The sequence below is a fragment of the Echinops telfairi genome, unplaced genomic scaffold, assembly GCF_000313985.2.
Source record: "Echinops telfairi isolate 266 unplaced genomic scaffold, ASM31398v2 ScPeMD7_7468;HRSCAF=8506_0, whole genome shotgun sequence".
Taxonomy (NCBI): Eukaryota; Metazoa; Chordata; class Mammalia; order Afrosoricida; family Tenrecidae; genus Echinops; species Echinops telfairi.
Window position 1 is genome coordinate 44,624,940 of NW_022111369.1, and position 21,970 is coordinate 44,646,909.

At 40.9% G+C, this 21,970-nt stretch overlaps 1 protein-coding gene across 2 annotated transcripts in view; it reads left to right on the top strand.

Moving 5' to 3' along the window:
- The first annotated feature begins 3,507 nt into the window (after nt 1-3,507).
- The window catches only part of G3BP2 (G3BP stress granule assembly factor 2), a 33,996-nt gene continuing 15,533 nt past the window's right edge, over nt 3,508-21,970 (top strand). For both annotated transcript variants that reach the window (XM_004703205.3, XM_004703206.2), the window contains exons 1-2: nt 3,508-3,693; nt 21,593-21,711. In XM_004703205.3, the coding sequence (XP_004703262.1) occupies nt 21,617-21,711 (95 nt within the window). In that variant the 5' untranslated portion in view covers nt 3,508-3,693; nt 21,593-21,616. The remainder of the gene's footprint in view (nt 3,694-21,592; nt 21,712-21,970) is intronic.

Genomic DNA, 21,970 nt, shown 5'->3' on the forward strand with positions numbered 1-21,970 from the left:
TGTTGCCATCATTTCCAAAATATTTTCTACTTGAGGTCCCCTTTTTCCCCCTCCCACCCTCATGAATCCTTGATAATTTATAAATTATTTTTATTTTCATATTTTACACTGGCCGCTGTCTCCCTTCACCCACGTTCCTGTTGTCCATTGAGAATACTTTCAACAGTTTCCACATGTGCAATTTAAATTGATGACATTCTTTGAGTTCTGCAGCTATTCTCATTCTCATTCTGAGTTCCTCCTTTTTAACATCCGTGCAGGTTCACTGAGGTTTCCATCTACTGAATTTTAATGCAAATAACATGCATGTTAAATGGGGTTTTTTTCATACTCACAATCCCTTGAGCTTTAGATTCCTATTTCTACTATGTGCATTATATGCGAACGTATACTTGTTCTTTAAATTGCTGTTGTCAATTTGATCCCAAGTAGATGGTTCTTTAAAGAATTCAAATCAACCCTCTTTTACTGTCTAAGATAAACTATTGTTCACTTCCCAGAAGACATCAGGTAATATTTTTGGCTTAAGGTTTAAAGATTTTCTCAGCGTAATAGTTTTAGGGGTTCATCCTTGTCCTCCCTGGTCCCAGAAAGTCTAGGGCAATGGGAATTTGTGCTTCTGTTTTGCATTGTACCCCATTTAGTCAAGATTCTTTTGTGGAATCTTTCACCAAAATGTTCAGCAGTGGTTTCCAGCCACCATCCAGCTCTTTTGGTCCTATGGTAAAGGAGCAACGGGGGAATTTGTTTATGAAGGCAATTAGGCACACATTCCGTCTGTATCTTCCTCCTGTTCATGATGCTTTTCTCTCTTCCACGTGGATAAAGCCCAGTTGGTGTCCCTTGGATGGCCGGCAGTGCAAGCTTTTAAGACCCAGAAAACTAGGTAATAATCTAGGAGATAGAATAAAAGCCCTAAATGTTATTAGGCTAAGTCTTGTAGTAGCATAGTGATTACCATTGGGCTACTAACTGTAAAGTCAGCAGTTCGAAACTATCAGTGACTCCCTGGGAGAAAGACAAGGCTTTCTACTACTTTAAAGAGTTACAGTCTGGGAAACTCACAGGGGAAATTCTACCCAGTCCTACAGGGTCACTATGAGTCAACCTCAATTCCATGGCAGTGAGTAATTGAGTGAAGACCCGTAGTGATGTAGTAGCTTATGTGTTGGGCTACCGGCCCTAAAGTTAGTCAAATCTACCAACTGCTTTATGGGCGAAAGATAAGGCTTTCTGCTCCCATCTAGCTTATACAGCTTCCAAAGTCCATAGTGGCAGTCTACCCTACCCTATAGTATTGACTGCACCGACTCATTCGTCAGGATTAAGGATTAAAGAAATAAAAGGAGAATTTGTAACTGAGACTACTGTGGTTCTCAAAACCTAAACCATTTACCATTGGGCCCTTTACAGAGCAAGTGTGTTGACCTCTCCCCTGAGCAGTTGTTTGTTCTCATGTGGAGGCATGCGCTAGAGGTTCCAATAGCAGATATTTAGCTAGAGGTCAAGGCTTGACCATTCCCACCTCTGAGGAGCTCATAAAAAATGGTGCTTCTGACTGTTTGCTTTTTAGAGCAGTGGTGGTGGCAGCAGCAGCCCCTAAGCACATGTTAGAAATAAAATTTCCCAGGCCTCAACACAGACCTGTGAAGTTAGAACCTAGGGAGTGGGACACAGCTATCTAGTCTAACAAGCTGCAAAGGTGATTTTGATGCACACTAAGCTCTGAGAACCTAGCTGTGGAGAAGCATTTGCACCTGTGTGTTATCATACACATTCAAGAGTGTAATGCATTGTGCAGAATAGCTGCAACTGGAGACAGCTGAACTGTCAGTCAACAATAGAGAAAACAGATAAAATTGTGCTTGAATTCCAACTACATGTGTTTGTATTCCAGGCCCACCAAATACTAGCTATGTGACCTTGGGTAAATTACTTGGCCTCTCCATCCCTCACATCCCTGGTTAGGGCTTTCTACTCCTATAAGGAGTTATAGCCCCGGGAATTCACAGGGGCAGGTTCCACCTTGTCCTGTAGGGTAGCTGTGAACCGTCATCTACGTCATCTACTTAGTGACTCATATATAAAAGCATAACAATCATTAACTCACAGCGCTATTGAAGGTTTAAACAGTTACAGTTATTGGAACAATATCTGGTACAAACATACTTGAAAGAAACTATGTATGTAGTATGGTTAGGCAGTGGGGCTGTTAACCACAAGTTCAGCAGTTTGAAACTTCTTGCTGCTGAGGGAGAACAAAGTGCCTCTCTCCTCTTCTAAAAAGTTAACATTCTCAGAAATCCACAAGAGCAGTTCTAAACTGCCCTATAAGGTGGGTATGAGTTGGAATGGATTCAATGCCACTGAGTTTGGTTGGTTTTGGGTAACATATTATGTTGCTTTAAGGAAAAACATGCCATGGTTCATTTCTTAAAAGGTATGGTCTGCCCATGTATGCTACATAAAACAAAATGATCAAGCAATCTGAGGCAGAGACAGTTAAGCTTTGGAAGGTCCAAATATGGGCACTGCCTCTCTAAATCCGTTATCAGATGTGTCAAATGCCTCCAGGATTGTGAAGAAAATCAAGGACATTTCTGTGCTTGAATCACGATTGGTATACGCTAAGCACTTAAAGAAGCGTGCTCCTTCCTTCCTTGACTGTCCTCCCCTCCCCCCACTCCCAATTTTCTCAGCATTTGCTTTTTAAAATTCCTTTATCTTGATATTCTGCAAGAAATATTGCCAGCCTTAAGGTAGCTTCCTGGATTTGAAGATTTGGCTTTCTCTGTGAATCAAGGTCAATTACAAGCTGAGAGTTAGCATCCACTCTTCTACAGCTATGCCTCAGGGGCAAGCCTGAGACTATATCTGGGGCAGGGCAGTCAAGCTATTATCTCCCAGGATTTCAACCTTTTAGCCTTGCGTGTAAATGTATGTTTAAGAGGGCCTTGGCTATATTGTTGCTTTGAAATGTTAGCCTATGACTTGTTCCACTTAAAGACTCCCTGTAGTAGGCTGGGTTAGTAAATAGCAAGAGTGAGTCTAGGATGCAAACAGCCGAAGCTACTTGCGTTTTATGCTCATTTAGGTTAGCAGGCGAAATTTAAAATTCCCTCCCTCTTAACATTAATAATCAAAAGAGGGCAGGGCGATCAGTGTCCAAAACGCAGTACTGAGCGGTAGCAAACGAGCTCTAGGTGGGGAGCGATATCGAAGGAGGGAGCGAGGCTGAAGCCAAGCAGCCTCCTTGTGACGTCAAATCAGCGGACTCTCGCCACGGCGTTAGGCCGGTTCCGGTTCCCCGGCTTTCCGGGCACGAGTGTACGCGACCGCGGCGGCGTTCTGCGCGTGCTCCGCAGAGGGCCGCGAGGAGGTTGGGTCGGCTCGCGAAGGAGACGCCGGATTGGCTGACGCCGTGCTGGGGGGTTCCCCGGCCCTTTCGGCAGGGGTAAAACAATAAGAGGGGGCGGTGGCAGAGGGGGCGGGACGTCCGTGTTGCTCGTCGTTCGCCGCAGATCCTGGCGCCCGGGAAGAAGTGGTAGTGAAGGGAACGCGCTCTCGGCGGTTCGGTGCCGGAGGCTTTAGCGGAAGGAGGGAGCGGGGAGAAGAAAGAATCTTCTGCAGCCGCGTCCTGCCACTGTCCAGCTGACCTCCGCGCGACGTCCCCGCCGCTGCTGTTGGTTGGAGGTGTGTACGGGGGCCGGTAGGGGCGGTCGGTGTGGTGGTCGGAAGGGGACATTCCCTGCGCGCGCCGCGGCTGGAGGCTACCGTCCTGTGCGCGACCCCCTTGTCGGAGGTGGAGTGGCAGGGAGGGACATTGTTCTCGGAGGCTGCCCACGCTGCGGCGTGTGCGTGAGGGAGACGAGGCTTTTCTCTCAGGTGAGGGGTGGGGAGCCGCGTGGGCAGGATGGTGACCAGCGCGCGTTGTGCCGACCGAGGGCTCAAAGGGCACAGGTGGGGCCGGGGCTGGCGGAGGCATGGGACTGGGGAGGGGGACGCCGCAGCTCCCCAAGGGACGCCGATGGTGATGCTTGAGTACCGGAGGGAGAGTGGGGCTTCCTGGAGAGGATGTTTCAGGCAGGAGCCAGAACCCGTGTTGTCTCCGGTTCATTTGCGGCGCTGCATGCCCGGTTCCTTCGGAGCTGGGAGCCCGGCGCCGCCCCGCCCGTGGGGGAGGGGGAAAGTGGCTGTGTCGGCGAAGGCAGAAGCGACGCAGATGCGAAAGTACCGGCCTCCGGGCACCATTTCTGTGGACGGAAACAAAATCCGGGTTTGAAGACAGCTGCCGCTTTTGATTACCCAATACCTAGTGTTCCGTTATCTCTGACCCCCCTCGGGTAACGCACTGCCTCGTCGTGCCCTTTTTATGCACGGATCCCTGGCTGGCCCCCGAATGGGATGATGCTCCGGTGCTTTGGAGAAGGGGCTTCTCGCTTTCCCACCACTATTAAGCGAGGGAGGCGAGAGAAAATACAAGCCTCCGAGGAGGTGTTCGTTTTGTTTGTTGTATCTTGTAACAGCCAGTTTCTTAAGATGGCCCTCTGCCACTTTGGAGGGAGTATAGATTTCTCTCTACCTACGCCCCCCCGCCCCCACGAGAATCAAACGTTTTTCGGCTAAAGGGTACCAGATTTCCTTGTTTTGAGGGGCGTACCTTATCCCACTCCCCCGCCTTTTTTTTTTTTAAAGCACGTGCACTGTTGGAGTAATAGAGCAGAGCTAGCAGACCCCATCCTCTTCTCTCCCCGTGATTGTTGTGATGATGACTTGGGAATGAAAAACTGGTTTTTAGGTTCAAGGAAGATTACATCTTAGACGAATCTTCCAAACGTTAGCCTTGAACCTAACTCGATATTAATCATTAACAGCAGTTTAGGTAGCCTATCTGCTTGAGTGAAAGAAACTGGGAATTCCTTGCCCAGCACCATATTTGGCAATTAACATAGCCTTAGGCGAGTGAGCAAAGTTTCCAAGTAAACATTTGCCGTTTGTATCGTAGTATCCATTGGTTCCTTTAATGCGCAGATTCTTAGCGCGCTCTCCCCTTTCTAGCTAACCCCCCCTTTAAGGTATGAACAATTGGAACTCTCAGTAACTGACCTAGGTTATTAATTTGGTGATAATGTGTAGAGTTGGTCGTGTGCATTTTTGTGTTACATGGGCTGGTTGGTTCTGAAAGCACTGCTTTCTGGCTAAGAGCTGTTATGCTTCAGGTTCTTGAATATTAAGGGTGGAAATCATAGTAAGCCCAGATCAAGAATGGGATGCATTAGGATCAGAGGAAGCCCTTGACTACTGGTGAGCAGCAGGACTGTCAGTGGGCAACTCCTGGTTTGAATAAAAATGTGGCATTGTTGGTAGAAATATTCATTATCCTGTTAACTTATGAGAGATGAAAAAGGAAAACATTGTCAGTTATTTTAAAATCTGTTACTAGTGCGTTTAGTTTATTAAACTAATCCTGACAGTTATTGCTGTTTATTACCATTTATCAATTACGAAAGTGCTTTCTGCTTTACTTTTTTTTCTTTTTAAATCATTTTATTGGGGACGGTACCAATCCATACATGCATCCATTGTGCCAAGCACATGTGCACATGTGTTGTCATTTCATCATTTTCAAAACATTTTCTTTCTTCTTGAGCTTCGTATCAGCTCATTCCCCTCACCTACCTCCCTCATGAACTTGTGGCAATTTATGATTTTTTTCCCCCCATGTCTTAACCTGACTGATGTCTCCCTTCACCCATTTTTCTGTTGCCACCCTGGGAGGGGGTTATATGTAGATTATTGTGATTGGTTTCTGCTTTACTTTAAAAAAAAACTTTCCCCCACACTTTATGCTGAGTGTATATGAGAATGGTGAATCTCGCCCTTTCAGGTCTTGATTTGTTAAGCACAAACTTGAGTTGTCTTTGCACTTTAGAGTTTAATTGATAATGACCAAAGTTGTTCTCTACTGGTAGACACATGGCTCATAGTAATAGAATAATTTAGTTCTTCTCTTGGGACCCCTTGCCTGATGCTAGAAGCAATAGACTCCATCTTGACAGCTGGGTTTGTCCTTTTTAGATATTTACCCAATATTGATACCTTAGGAGAGAGAGCTTTGGAGTGACTTGTTTTTTTATGATGCTTTTATCTTACCGTATATTCTCTAGGCTTTAGCTCTTCCCAAGGATTTCTCAGATAAGCTAGCAGTTGAATTTTTGAGAAAAAGTCATGTGTCATTGTTTGCTTTTCCAAAGGGGTCATTACTTAACCTGGTGTATGACAATATCACCAAAGGCAGGAGACCTGGTGTCAAATCTAACTATAAGTGAGGACCCTGAACTCCTTTCCTTAGTCTCTTTAAACTTCAGTTTCTTGTTTTGTGAGTGACGCTAGTAAGCTTTTTAAGGAAATAAAATTAGTAAAAATACTATAAGTACATAATGCTATTTGTAGGGCAGTGATTCCATTTTTCATTGTATTTCGGCCATCAAGTGAGTTCCGACTCATAGCAACTCTGTACAACAGAAGGAAGCACTACTTGTTCCTGTGCCATGCTCACAATTGTTTTCATGTTTGAGCTCATTGTTGCAGCCATTGTGTTACTCCCTCTTGTCAAGAGCTTCCCTTCTTTTTCGCTACTCCTCCACATTAATAAGCCTGTTGTCCTTCTCTAGGTACTGGCCATTCCCGATAACATGTCCAAAGTATAGGAAATAAAACAAATTGAAGTCTCACCATCCTTTCATTTGAGGAGCATTCTGACTGTCCTTCTTCAAAGACAGATTTGTTTGTTCTTTTGTTAGTCCATGTTGCTTAATAAATTCTTCACCAGCACCATAGTTCAAATACATCCATTCTTTGGTCTTCCTTATTCAATGTTCAACTTCCACATGCATAGGAGGAGGCAATTTGAAAATACTAAAGCTTGGATCAGGCGTACCATAGTCCTCAAAGTATCAGTCTAGCTTTTTTTTTTTTCCCCTTGTTTTTTTAAACATTTTATTAGGGGCTCATACAACTGTTATCCCAATCCATACACACAATCAGTTGTGTAAAGCGCATTTGTACATCGTTTCTCAAAACATTTTTTCTCCATTTAAACCCCCGACATTAAGTCCTCATTTTCCCCCTCCTTCCCCGCTCCCCCCTCCCGCATGAGCCCTTGATAGTTTATAAATGGGTATTTTGTCATATCTTGCCCTGTGCGATGTCTCCCTTCACCCACTTTTCGGTTGTCTGTCCCCCAGGGAGGAGGTCACACACAGTTCCATGTAATCGGTTCCCTCTTTCCTGCCCATTCTCCCTTTACCCTCCCTGTTTTGCCACTCACACCACTGGTCCTATAGGGCTCATCCGTCCTGGATTCCCTGTATTTTCAGTTCCTATCTGTACCAGTGTACCTCCTCTGGTCTAGCCAGTCTTGCAAGATCGAATTCGAGTCATGGTAGTGGGAGCGGGGAGGAAACCTTTAGGAACTAGAGGAAAGTTGTATTTCTCATCATTGTTACATCGCACCCTGACTGGCTCATCTCCTCCCCGAGACCGCTCTGCAAGGGGATCTCGTCAGCCTAGCTTTTTAATCCTGTCAACAGTTCTTGTGCCCTGTGCCCCAGATTTACCTGTTTGGTCTTTTGACTGCTGCTTTCATGAGCATTAAGGATTCAAGCAAGATGAAGTCCTTGAAATCTTATTTATCATGATGTTACCTATTGGTGCAGTTGTGAGGATTTTGGTATTAATCCCTAGCCTTTTATTTATTTTGCCATTTCATATCAAATTTATTCATGTATACAATATAAATCTTTAAAAGTCTAAATTGTACTAAGAATACTCATAATTTCATTAATGAGTATTAATGAAATACTCATTGAATATGTGAAGGATATTTCAATAAGGCTTTTTTGTTTTACGAACTACTTAGTGGGGGAGGGGAGAATTGAGCTGATACCAAGGACTCAAGTAGAAAGAAAATATTTTGAAAATGATGATGGCAACAAATGTACAAATGTGCTTGATACAATGGATGGATGTATGGATTGGGATAAGAGTTGTATGAGCTCCTAATGAAATGATTTTAAAAAATACTTAGTGGATCCTGATTAGCATACACATGCAGTTTTATATATATTCACATACTGGGAGATAATGATGAGGCTGGAAGACCCCTTAGGCGAGGATAGTGAGACTTAGTATATACTTTGCAGGTGCCATCAAGAGACCAGTCCTGGTTGAGAAGATATCATGGTTGGTCAAGTAGAAGACGGCCAATAAAAAAGAGGAAGTCCTGTTTCCCCAAGTTGATTTATGAGGGGGGTACCCCCAAACCCTGGAATTTTCCAAAGCTATGTGTTTAAATTTACAAAACAACTTTATCACCTTCAAAGTACTCTCTGTTACATTTAATACATTTGTCAAATCTGCAATTCCGTTCTTGGAAACATTTTTCAAACTCATCCATTTGGATGACTGACAATACCTCCTTGTTTTTTTCTTCTCTTCTATGTCATCAAATTGCTGTCCTTTCATGTCCCTCTGCATTCGCAGAAAAAAAAAAGTCACATGGAGCGAGGTCAGGGAAGAATAAGGTGCTTAGCACAAGGGTTATGCTGTTTTTTAACCAAAACTGGTGCACTGAGATGGCTGCATGAGCAGGTGCATTGTTGTGGCAAAACCAGTGCCCTCTCTGCCACAAATCAGGCCTTTTTAGTTGCACACTTATTCAATCTTTTCCAAACCTCTAAGTAGAAAGTTTGATTAACAGTCTGACCTGGTGGAATGAACTCCACGAGTCAACCTTTTAGTCCTTCAGGAAGTTGACAGATGTCCAGAATGAGGTTTGTCATCAGTTAACATTTCACCTTTTTTGAAATGAGAAAACCACTCATACACTTGAGTTTTTCCCCATAGTGCTGTCTTTCTAAGCTGTGTCTAACATCACAACAGTTTCTGCAGCATTTTTCCTGAGCAGGAAACAAAGTTTCATAGCTGCACACTTTTTTTCTTAAATCAGCCATCACCAAAACAGGTTCCAGTGAAACTGCTTTCAATAAAAAATTCGCCATTGGGCACACTAACTTAGAGTTGCTAGATGCATGCCTAGCAGGGGGAAATGCGGACTATGAAAGCTCCGGTGGGTGGAGACACCCCCTCCCCTTTTGTATTTGACCTGGTGGTTGCAACAGTGGCCTGAAGCGGAATCATTGTGAGGGCGAAACTGGTCAGTGGAGCATTTCTTTGTTTTCTGTAGGGTGGCAATGCATCTGAACTGACTCAGTGGTTCCTAACAATAACAACAGCATTTTCCCATTAATAGCAGACCTTTAATCATCAAGTTGCTTGCTTTATGCTTGAAGAGGGGTGTGTATGTATTTTGAAATTTTAGTGAGTTTTTGGCGAAAGTTTATATATAGCAAGATATATTCCCATTTAACAATTTCCACACATTATTCAGTGGCTTTGGTCACTTTTAACAGTTTCTGAACTTCAAAATATCCATTTCAACCTTTGAACTCTGGAGAAGGGAAGAGGCTGAATCCATAATCACCTTTTATCCTTTCTTGCTCCCACTGTGGTGGTTAGATAGTATTTGTGCAGCCACACATTCCATGGCCAGCCACAGAAATGGGAGGTCGTTGCTGTAAAAAGGTACACAGTGAATGTGGTTGTGATTAGCAAAGCTGATTTAAACAGACCTCTACATTTTCAGAACCTTTGTTTCTGATAAAAATGCCCCTCTAAACCCAAGTGGACATAATTTGTGCCTCAAGAAGGAAGCACCTGGGCCCAGCGAGGGTAATCCCTGCCATGAGCGAGGGCGGGCTCTAAAGTGGGATGAGATTAAGACTCTCCTAGTTCAAATAAGATTTTGCAACTCAGTTTCTAGTCAAGAGAACTGTGCCCTGTTTTCAGAAAGCAGTATTCTTTTTATAAGCAGCAAGATACTGTACATATAATTTTCCAGTGCTGAAATTTTTTTTTTTTTTTAGGTTTTTGGTTCATTCGATGCCATTTTCTTTTCATTCCTTGGCTTTTTTTTTTGTTTTTTTTACATAAAATGACATGGTTATTTTGACCTGGCCATCATTATTTTGGCTATTTTCTCCATTAGCCACCAGAGTGACATGACATTTCCTATCAGAAATTTGCACTGAAGACACCCCGCTGGCAAAACACTTGAAGTGCTCAGCTGCGAACTGCAGTGTCTGGGAGAAAGGACCGGGCAGTCTCCTCCCCATAGCTAGAGGTAATAGCATAGGGAACTGGGCAGTTTTCTGTTGTACAGGGTTGCTTATCAGTTGGTGTACTGCAACAATTTTCCATGAGTGTATATTTGATTGTGCATTGTGATGTTTGTATTGTTTGTAATCGTGATTTCAATACATCTTCAAACTTTCTTAGTTAGATTTTCTGGTTGTAGGTCTAACCATTTTATCATAATTTTGATAGGTTTCTCTGCTGGAAAATACCTCAGTTCTTGGCTTTGCATGAGAAAGAATTCACGCTGAAGCCTAGTTTGTGGTCCAAGTGGGTTTTTATAAAGGATAGAAGAAGTTTCAGGTTTTACAGTCTTAAAGAGTACATGCTATTTCGGGGAAGGGTGCCAAACTGCACATGGGCTGCGCTAGGGCTCACCACTGAACACGGGCAACCTCGTGGGACTGTGTACCCGCACACTTGGTGAACTGAGGCCAGAGAGACCGGAGGCATGCTGAGCGGGTGCAGGGACAGGAGTCGAAGGGGAAAGAAAAGGGGGGGGGGGGCAGTGGTCCCGCAGTCAAGGTTTTTGAGGCCTCTGTCTGGGAGTCGTGGTCAAAAGTATTGGCTGAACTAAGCCCACCTGGGCCTAGTTTGGGCGGCCCAGGTGTACTGCCCACCTGGCTAGTGCTCAAATTGGAGCATGCCCAGTTAGTCTTTATGGCTGGCTAATGCTCCCCTGATTCTCTTCCAACCTCCTATAGAGGGCATTCAGGAATGGAGATGGACACAACCCCCCACCACTGTCTCTTGCTACCTAACACTTTCAATAAAGTGGAGAGATGTCATTTAAACAATTTCATTTGTTCTCGTGAATTCCAGATATTATCCAACTAATAGTGACACACCCATATAAAGTTTCTGAGGCAGTTGATCTTTACAGGAGCACATAGCCTCCTCATCTTCTTCCCACATACTTGGTGAATATGAACTGCTGACCTGTGGTTATCACTTTCCTGACAGTGGCACTGGTAATTTTCCTAAGTGTATATATTACTTTACAGTATTGAAATGGTACCAGGGTTGTATTTTTAAATGATTAAAATAAGTTATTGTATTGAGAGAGATAAAGTTATCAATGTTATGTTTGAGTCCATTGTTGAAATCCATCTCCTTGCCAGTCTCCCTCCTTTTTGATCACCTACCTTACCAAACTTGATGTCTTTGGGGACTGGTCTTTCCTGATATTGTCAAAAGTAAGTGAGACAAAGTCTCACCATCCTTGTTGCTAATGAGCATTCAGATTTTACTTCTAACAGATTTGTTATTTTGGCAGTTGGTGGTACTTTGAATATTCGTCACCAACAGCATCATTCAAATGCATTGATTTTTCTTCCATATTCATTGTCTACTTTCACATGCAAATGAGGCTATTCAAAATACCATGGTTTGAATCAGGTGCACCTTAGTCCTCATAGTGACATCTTTGCATGCACCTCACCATTTAAGAGTCATGTACCCCAGAATTATCCAATGCAATGTGTTGTCTGCTTTCTTGACTGCTGCTTCCATGAGAATTATTTGTAGATCTAAGAGTGATGAAATAAATCCTTGACAACTTCAATCTCTGCTCCATATATCAATGGATGCATAGTACTTTATATTCATTTTAATCATTTTATTGGAGGCTCTTATAGCTCTTATCCATACTATTCTATTTTATCTATAAAGCCCAACTAGCTGCCCTCAAGTTGGTTGCTACTCATGATGGACCCATGTTTCAGAGTTCCATAGTGTTTTCAAAGGTTGTGATACTTGCAAAGTAGATTGCCAGGGGTTTCTTATGAGAAGGTTCTGAATGGACTTGAACTGCCAGCTTTCTTTATTAATAAGGAGTGCTTATGTTTTTATCAAATCACTTCCCTCCAGATGGACATTTAAATTGTTTCTGATTTTTCTTTTAGGACAATGAACAACTTTGTACATCTTTTTGCCATAGCACAAATATTCATTGTAATAAAGTAAAAAAGTATTGCTACCCAAAAAATCATACCCCCTGCCTCCCCAAAGCAAACAAAAAACTCACTGCCATCTAGTGAAACTTGACTTAGAGTGACCGTATTGGACAGGGTAGAACTACTCTGCGAGTTCCAGACTGTTAACTCTTACATGAATGCACAGCCCCATCTCTCTGCCTCAGGGTAGCTGGTAGTTTTGAACTACTGACTTGCAGCTCGCAGCCCATAGTCACCTTTATTTAATAAACATATCAAATGTGAATCTTTCCTCCACCTAGGTCTGTATGTGTCCGGAAGTAGTGTTTCCATCTCAAACCTTCTCTAAAGAATTATGCATGATTCAATTTATACCATGTTTAATACAAGTTTGACATCCTCAAGGGACTCAAATCCTGTTTAGAGGATTTTTGTTTTGTTTTGTAATTTTATTGTGTTATTGGCACATAATTTACATATCATACAATTCAACTGTTCAATCTTAAGAGAATTGTGCAATCATTACCATATCAATTTTAGAACCCCCCCCTCCCCATGGTTAAATTGCCTTTAAAATTAGTTGTGCAGTCACAGTTCTAGTGCTCTCTCCTGCCTTCATTTTATATTCCTGAACTGCCTTTTTCCTTCCTATCACCCACCCCCACCCTTACCTCCCCTATCAACCCTTGTATCAGTTACCATTATGCATCCACTCCTCCAGTGCATCACAAACTGGGAAAACAAACAGAAACCATTAAAAAAATTTTTGAAATAAGGTGGTAAGGATAAAATACTAATATCAAGACCAAAATACAAATGAGTAAGAAAGAAAAGACCTCCGTTAATGTTCAAAACTCCAGGGGAGAAATTTCCGTTATGGAATCAGTAAGAGATACTTACATCCAGAACCAATTCAGGTTGGGTCTATAGGGTGGTCAACTGGCCAAGTGTCAGGTTTGGTCAGCATATTCTAGATTACAATGGTTGCTGCCAGATCATAAGGCTATTGGAGACTCTTGCTTGGGTCTGCCAGCAGCACAGTCTGACTAGATTCTCTGCAGATGGGTTTGGGGCTCCTACTGCCCTCCATAACCTTCTACAAATTGGATGCTCATAATCCTAGCTCTGGTATTTTTCCGTTTGCCATATTTGTATTTTGTAATTGTCATCTTTGGATCACAAGCTGGTGTGATGCTTCCATGTGGACTTAGTTGACTCATTCGCTTAGATGGCTGCTTATTTGTTTGAATACAAGCCTTTAAGACCCCAGGCACCATCTGCTTTCTTCACCACCTTTTGCTTTAGCACCTTTAAGTGATCCTTTCATGTAGGTGAGTATTGAGCAGGACCATGTTATCAGAACCAAGTGTTTTAGAATTGTAGCTAGAGTTAAGTAGGAGCCCAGACTCCATCTGCTTTTCCATGGGATTTGCACGTCTGAGGTTTACTTTGGCTGTTGTAATATGACAAAATCACAACCCTATAGTACTAACTGCATCAATAGCAGCCATAAGTGAACCAGGAACCAAACAGACAGAACAACATGCACACCCAATAAGAAAATCAAATCCTGTTCTAACATCATGATAAATGAAAAAAAGATTGGAGTTGTCAAGGATTTCATCTTGCTTGGAACCTCAATCAGTGCTAGTGCTCCATGGAAGCAGCTGTCTAAGACGTCAAAAGACATGGCCTTGGGTAAATCTGCACACAGCTTCTCTAAAGTGTTGAAAAGCAAGGATGTTAATTTGAGGACTAAGCTGCACCTGACCCAAGCAAACCATGGTATTTTCAGTTGCTTCATGTGTGTGTGTGAAAGTTGGGCATTAAATAAGGAAGACCAAAGAAGAATTAATGCATTTGAATTATGGTGCCAATGAAGAATTTTTAAAATCCCATGAACTGTCAGAAGAAAAATATGTCTTGGGGGAAGTAGAGCTAAGAATGTTCCTTAGAGGCAAGGATGGGAAGCCTTCATTTCAAGTACTTTGGACATGTCAGAAGAGACCAGTCCCTGGGGAAAGACAGCGTGCTTGGTTAAATAGAGGGGCAGTAAAAAAGAGGAAGGCTCTAGACACAATGGTTATAACAATGAGCTTGAACATAAAAACTATTGTGAGTGAGGATGGCTCAAGACTGGGCCATGTTTCGTTCTGTGTTACGACGTGTCACTATGAATTGAAGCTGACTCAAGGACACCTGACAACAATGATAGTGATGGTTTTACTTTGTGCATACTGGTCAAATAGCAATTTCCCCATTTTCGAGTGTCACTGGGAAAATTGGAGTTTTGGTTTTTGCTCTTAACTTCAGAAACAGATTTGTTTTATACATATAGTTTTAGGTATGTGTTGAACTGGTGATGATCTTGTAGACTTGACCATAAAAAGCACATCTCTAAAAGTCTAGATTAAGAAAGCTCATAACTTTTTCACGGCCATGCTATTGTTGGCTGCCATAAGTACAATTCAGTAGAATTGTACTCCACAGGGTTTTCAATGCTATGACTTTTCAAAAGTAGGTTTCCACCCTTATCTTCTGGGGTTCAAGCTGCGATTTAAGATTGCAGCACTTGGTCATTTGTTGCACCCAGGGACTGCTCCATGGGCACATATTGCCAGTTGAGAACTTTTTTCAGTCTTAAACTAAGAGTTTTGTTTGGCGGGGTGGTGGTGCAGGAATTGAGTGAGAAGGCAGAATAATGGGATTTTTTTTTTCTTTTGAAAGGACCCACAGCCAGGATTTGTGTGTATCTCTTAATTAGGTACTTGTGAATTTTTAAATGGCATAATTTTTTTTTCATAAGCCCATTTTTAATTCAGTTCTCTAAAAAAATTTTCTTGTTAATTTATCATCCCAATTCATGGTAATGCATCTGTAGTATGCAGAGTACATTATGAGAGGTGGCAGTTGTTTTTGTGTAGATGTGTAAATTAGCTTACACAGTAAAGTTGCTAATAGATATGCTTTCTCTACATATTTTTGGTAAGTGTGGTTAATTTTTATCAATCAATATTTAGCTCTTTACATTCTAATTCTAGATCACTTTGTATCAGTTGGGTACAGAAGTAACACTTTAAAGTACCATTGATTAAATATCATCCTCTGAGTAACATTTTCATTTTAACATTCCCTGTGAATGCTTTCCCAAACCTTTAAAGACTGCAGGGTCTGTTGTATTGTCAGATTAGCATTGCCTTAATCTTTAATCTCATTTGCCATTGGAAATTCACTTTCCACAGTAACCTCTTTTGATTGAATTGTTATTTGTTTATAATGAGTAATAGTAGAGCATTTTTGCCTCCACCATCTTTTCCTTAATTATGTACAATCCAAATGAATATCATCACCTTTATACTTTAGTGACTAACTATAAACCTACCAACAGTCCTGGTAGTCTAGGGGATTATGCGTTGGGCTGCTAACCATAAAGTCAGCAGTTCAAAAAACAGCTCCTTTGCAAGAGAAACACAGGTTTTCTATTCCCATAAAGCAGTGGTTCTCAACCTTTCTAATGCCGCTACCCTTTAATACAGTTCCTCATGTTGCGGTGACCCCCAACCATGAAATTATTTTCGTTGCTACTTTATAACTGTAATTTTGCTACTGTTTTGAATCATAGTGTAAATATTGATATGCAGGATATATTTTCATTGTTACAAATTGAGCATAATTAAAGCACAGTGTTTAACCACAAAAATAATGTCATATATTGTGAAATTTTTATTTTTAATTACAAATAAATGAAATTTAGTCTTGAAGCATGGGAAACAGTCTTAATATAACAACAGTAAACTATGTTGCTACATTTTGCCACAGTATGCATCGGTATGAAGGTTGAGATAGCTTCTTTCTCACCACATCAGAAATTCTTAGGGCAGTCTTTGCAAGAGCACAACAGAGATCATCTTCCACAACAAGTCTACTTCTGTATTTAGACTTGATAACCAATAAACTGGAAAACCCTGTTTCACAAATATATGTTGTTGGAAATGGAAGAAGGCGCAACACAGTCTCAGGCAGAACAGGATCTGACTGCAAACACTTGATCCAGAATTTTGTAACTGGCATTGTAGCGAAATCAGTTCTCGCTGCTTCGCTGTTCATAAGTTCAATGAACAGCTCTTGTGCTGTCTCAGGAACATCTTCAACTTTGACCGTGAATGGGCTTCTGGCAAGTCGGAATCTGGGTGTAGATTTGGAAAGCTGTTACAAAATTGACAGAGCTTATGACGCTTTCAGTACTTTCTTGTAACTCTGTGGCAGCGTCTTCGTTGCTAATACTTGCCGACGAATCACACAGTGAGTTCTGATCACTTTCGGTGACACATTCAGTACCAAATGTTGAAATCCAGATTGACATCCTAGCCTAGCTGGAGCACCATCTATGCAAACACCACAAACTTTTCCCCAAGAGATCTTAGGCTCTTTCAGGAATGAACCAACTGTGTCAAATACATCATGTGCAGTAGTTGTCATGTCAAGAGGTTTGCAAAAAAGAAACTCATCTTTAAAGTCACCATCATTAATATACCTCAAGTAAACCAGTAACTGAACAGTTTGCTACATCTGTAGATTCATCAAGCTGGGTGCTAAATATTGGAAGTGGAGCAGATTTCATTTCCTGGATTAAGCAGGTATGTCATCTATTCTGCGGACAATGTCGTTAGTTACACTCAAATTTCTTAACAAATATGTCTACGATCATAACTCAAACAATGTCTTTGGCTGCTGGCAACAGTAAATCTTCAGCAGTGGTGTGAGGTTTCATAGCTTTGGTGATTCTGAGAGCCACCAAATAGGAAGCTTCAATGGCTGGTATATTTTGTTTGTGGCACTTGCCACCAGTGTCAAGTCTGGCTTTCTTGAGTCCATCAGCTTTGCTTCTAAAATAGTTGGCATCTTTGCCGGCAAAGCTCGGATGCTTGCTATCAAAATAGCGTTTATTTGTTCAGCTTCATAGATTCAGCTGTTAAGAACTTCACAACAAATAACACATTGTGGTTTCTCAATTCCTGCTTTAATTATTGAGGTAAAAACCATACTGTAAAAAATCCTCACTATATTTTCTTTTCTTAACATTTTTCTCTACACGATCCATTGTCATGGGATGGTTTGTTAATGAAAATAATATATAACAAGAACTTTAATAATATGAAGGATGATACATGGCATAGTTCAGTCAATACAGTTCATCAGTTCATTAAAGTTTCCTATGATATACCATTCTGGTTTTTTTTTTTTTTTTTACATACCTGTTACTATCACAAGGGGCAGTATTCACATCAACCACAGCTGAATATAAAAGGACAGATCAGCATCCAGATAAGTTCCCGTGGTACAGATTTTTTTTTGCAGTGGTTGATGATTTTACAGTACATGATTTTACGTTTACCCAGTAATTATAATTCATGAAGTGTTGTTTTACCTCCACCACTGCTGCTTTCTACACGTGTGACTGACTGGTCTGCATAAGTACATTATGGCACCAACCCTGTCACATAAACCTATATTTGTACAGGGTGTATGTAATGGGGTTGGCATGACTCATGTGGGTGCATCTGCATGTGGGTAGACAGGCCTGGAGATGGATTGAGGCGCAGTGTCTAGGTTCCTAATAAGACAGTTGGAAATGTGTTTTCCGATGGTCTTAGGTGACCCCTGTGAAAGGGTCGTTCAAACCCCAAAGGGGTCGAGACCCACAGGTTGAGAACCGCTGCTATAAAGAATTAGGATCTTCAAAACCCACAGGAGTAGTTAGTTCTACTCTTTCCTATAGGGTCACTATGAATTGGAATCAATTGGATGGTAGTGAGTTTTGTATAAACTTCTCAAATACTTATACTAAAATTTCATTATATTTTGACCTATCTTTGATATAAAAAAGGAGACCTGGTGGTGTTGTTGGGAAACATGTTAACCTCAAGGTCATTAGTTCAAAACCACCAGCTGCTTCACAGGGAAAGATGAAGCTTTCTGTAAAGTCATATAAAGACTGACAGGGTCGAGACCCTTCATAGGGTCTTGTGTGATTTGGAATTGACCTCAGTGGCGGTGGTTATTTTATAGAGCTATGGAAGTGGCAAAAATGGTGGGAAAATAAATAATTTATGAATGTGATGGGAAATTTGTAATGAAATGACACCGTATCACAGAAAGTAGTGGTTACACATGCACTAGCATTAGGCTGCTAACCACAAGGTCAGTAGTTGGAAACCACCGTTCTCCATAGGAGAAAGATGAGACTTGTTACTGCCTCAGAAACCCACACCAGACAGTTCTGTCCTGTTTCAAAGGGTTACCATGAGTTACAATCGACTCAATGGCAGTGAGTTTGAATAATTACATGTTGAGTTAGTTACTAGCAGCAAGTTAAGCAGTTCAAAACCACCAGCGACTCTGCAGGAGAAATATGAAGTTTTCTACTCCTGTAAAGAGTTAGTCTCAGAAATTCACAAGGACATTCCTACCCTTTTCTGTAAGGTCTCTGATTCAGAAATGACTCAATGGCAAAGACCTTGTGTTAGAAAACCAAAAAGGAAGAAAACACTAGGTACTACTCAGGCTGAAAGAATTGAAGAAAAAATTGAAGCCTTGGGTTGCAATATGTGAAATTACTGAATGATATAGGAAGGATCTATAGAAAGTGGAAGGAATACAGAGTCTGTGTTTGGGAATGCCCTGAAACTCAAGCCAGATTCAGAAGAAGACATGGCACCTGGGATATCCTAACAAGTTATGGATACTAACACAATGAAGAGAAATTTCAGAATACTTAATTATGCTCATGCCAACCCTGTATATTAGACCAAGAAACAACTGGTCAAACAGAACAGTGGGATATTGCATGGTTTAAAATGAGTAAGTGTGTCAGGGTTATATCCTTTCACCATACTTATTTATCCTGTTAGGCAAATCATCTGAGAAGCTAGACTACATGAAGAATTCAGTGCAGGATTGTAGGGAGTGCACATTAAAAACCCGTGATATGCAGATGGCAAGGCTTGTTGCTTGAAGAATGTGGAGGACTTGAAGCACATGCTGATGATGAAAATCAAGGATTGCAGTCTTCTGTATGGATTACATCTAATATAAAACAAAAGACACAACTAGATCAATAAGCAACATTATGATTAAATGGAGAAAAGATTGGAGTTGCTAAGGATTCTCACTTATTTGAACACAATGCTTATGGAAGCTGCAGTCAAGAAACGAAGCAAAATATTGCACTGGACAAATCTGTAAGTGACCTATTTAAATTGTTGAAAAAGCAAAGGACTGAGGTGTACCTGACCTAAGCTATTGTATTAAATGTACCACGCACTGGCCGAAGGCTGAAGAAAACTGGTTTGGAAGAAGTACGACCAGAATGCCTCTTTGGAAGCATGAGTGGTGAAACTTTGTCTCACATACTTTGATGTTGTGTTATCAGAGGGAGCATTTCCTGAAGAGAGGACATCATGTTTGATATGTAAAGGACAAGCAACATCAACAACAAAAAAACCCCCAAAAAGCGGAAAACCCTCAACAAGATAGGTTGGCACAGTAGCTGCAACAGTGAACTCAAATATAATTAATTGTAAGGATGATAGGCAGGACCAGGAAGTGTTTCATTCTGCAGAACTGACTTGATAGAACAGTGTTGGAGAAATGGGGATGAAAGGAGACAATGGACAGTGTAAGACGCAAAATAACAATAATATATAAATGGATTCATGAGGCTGGTAGGGTGGGGGAAGGAGAGGAAAAACGAGTGCTGATACCAAGGGTTCAAGTAGAAAGAAAATGTTTTGGAAATGTTGATGGCAACATATGTACAAATGTGCTTAATACAATTGAATGACGGATTGTTATAAGATTTGTCAGATACCCTCCCCCAGTAGAATGATTAATATGTTTAAAAAGGAACAGTGTTGGATGTAGTTTTCACTATTTGGTACCTACATTGATTGTGAACAATGTCACATTGTAATGATTATGGTGGGCTCTCTTTGGTTGTGAAATTTGTGTTTGTTTAAAACATAGATTCTCAGACAATTATTTGATCTACCATTCCCTCAGAAAAGAAAATTACTCAGGACACCCTGGCAATTTAAAACATTTATAGCCCACAATCCAGGATAAAGGGTAGGTCTCTCTTTTGAAGCCCCTCTCCCACCCTTATCCCCAGTGGTATTGCTCACTTTAGGAAACATGTAAGTGTGTATTGGGGAAAGCATGCTTGATTGTATTATCTTAATTTGAGAAGTACACAATCAACTCTTGTACATTCATTTTATTTATTTATTATCATTTTATTGGGGGCTCGTACAACTCATCACAATCCATACATATGCATCCATTGTGTCAAGCACATTTGTACATTTGTTGCCATCATCGTTCTCAAAATATTTGCTTTCTACTTGAGCCCTTGGTATCAGCTCCTCATTTTTTTCCCCTTCCTCCCTTCTCTCCCCTCCCTCATGAACCCTTGATAATTTATTTTGTCATATCTTACACTGTCCGACATCTCCCTTCACCCACTTTTCTGTTGTCTATCCCTGGTGTAAATTCATTTTAATGTTACTGTAATTTTTGCTATAATGGGAAGTCAGTAAATAGTGAGAACATTTATTCTATTTTTATTCTTTGCCTTGATCTTTATTATCTTTGAGGTGTCAGCTTAACAGACAATTCTTCTGTTATAACAACTACCCTGTTCTACGGAATATCCTGTCTATGCATAATCTTTAACAGACTGTAAGCTCATTGAAGGTTCACCAGAGTATCACATTTTCCATACTCAATACTTTCTGTACATGTAGTTATTGAGGGAAAATTTTTGGAAAGAACTATACCAAATGTAAAAAAAAACACCTACAAGTATTGTGGCTGATGGTAATCATTGCCATCACTTTATTTCATTTCTTATTTATTTTTTTCATTGTCACCATTTAAAAGAAATTAATTACCAGAAAAAGAGAAAAGGATACATATCTCAAAATATTTTCCCCATGATCCATGCAACCTCCAATGAATGCCTCCTGACTTGTGCATGCTTTCTAGTTATCAAAATAAACCATTGGAATTCCAAGGATAGGAGATTATGATCCCAAAAGACCAAAGACATTGTGAACAGAAATGTTTGGTTTTTGTGTTCTTCGTCTGATGCAGCACTCAACTTATGGGAAAAGGAAAGAAAACAGGCTTGCTACTGAACCTACTGTGTGAGGTGATCAAGAAGTAGAGGCAAAGGACAGATGCAAATATTAGGGGCTACCAGTAGTTGTTGGGAATTTGTTGTTTTTGTAAATTACCTTTTAGTAAATGATACTAATTTCATTATACCCACTTATGTAGCCAGAATTTATCATATAATCATTGCAAAAAATGAATGGTGTTATTTTTGTGTTTTGTTCCCTCAGCATTTGACATTGTGCAGCAAAGAAATGGTTATGGAGAAACCCAGTCCGCTGCTTGTAGGGCGGGAGTTTGTGAGGCAATACTATACTTTGCTGAATAAAGCTCCAGAATATTTACACAGGTAAATTTTAAATGAATTTCTTACCAGTTTTTCTTAAATATGTTTAAATGGTTTTTCTTTAGTTTATGCCCCAACAGTATCTTTCCAAATGTTTCTAAACCATATCCGATGTTTTATTATGTATATCTTCTTAACTAGTAGGGACTTGGGTATTTTACATTTTTTTTTTAATCTTAGGCCTGACCAACTAAATGGTTGCAATGTACAACGGAAATCATTAGGTTCAAATGTCTTAAGTTCCTTTACCCAGTGTTCAGTT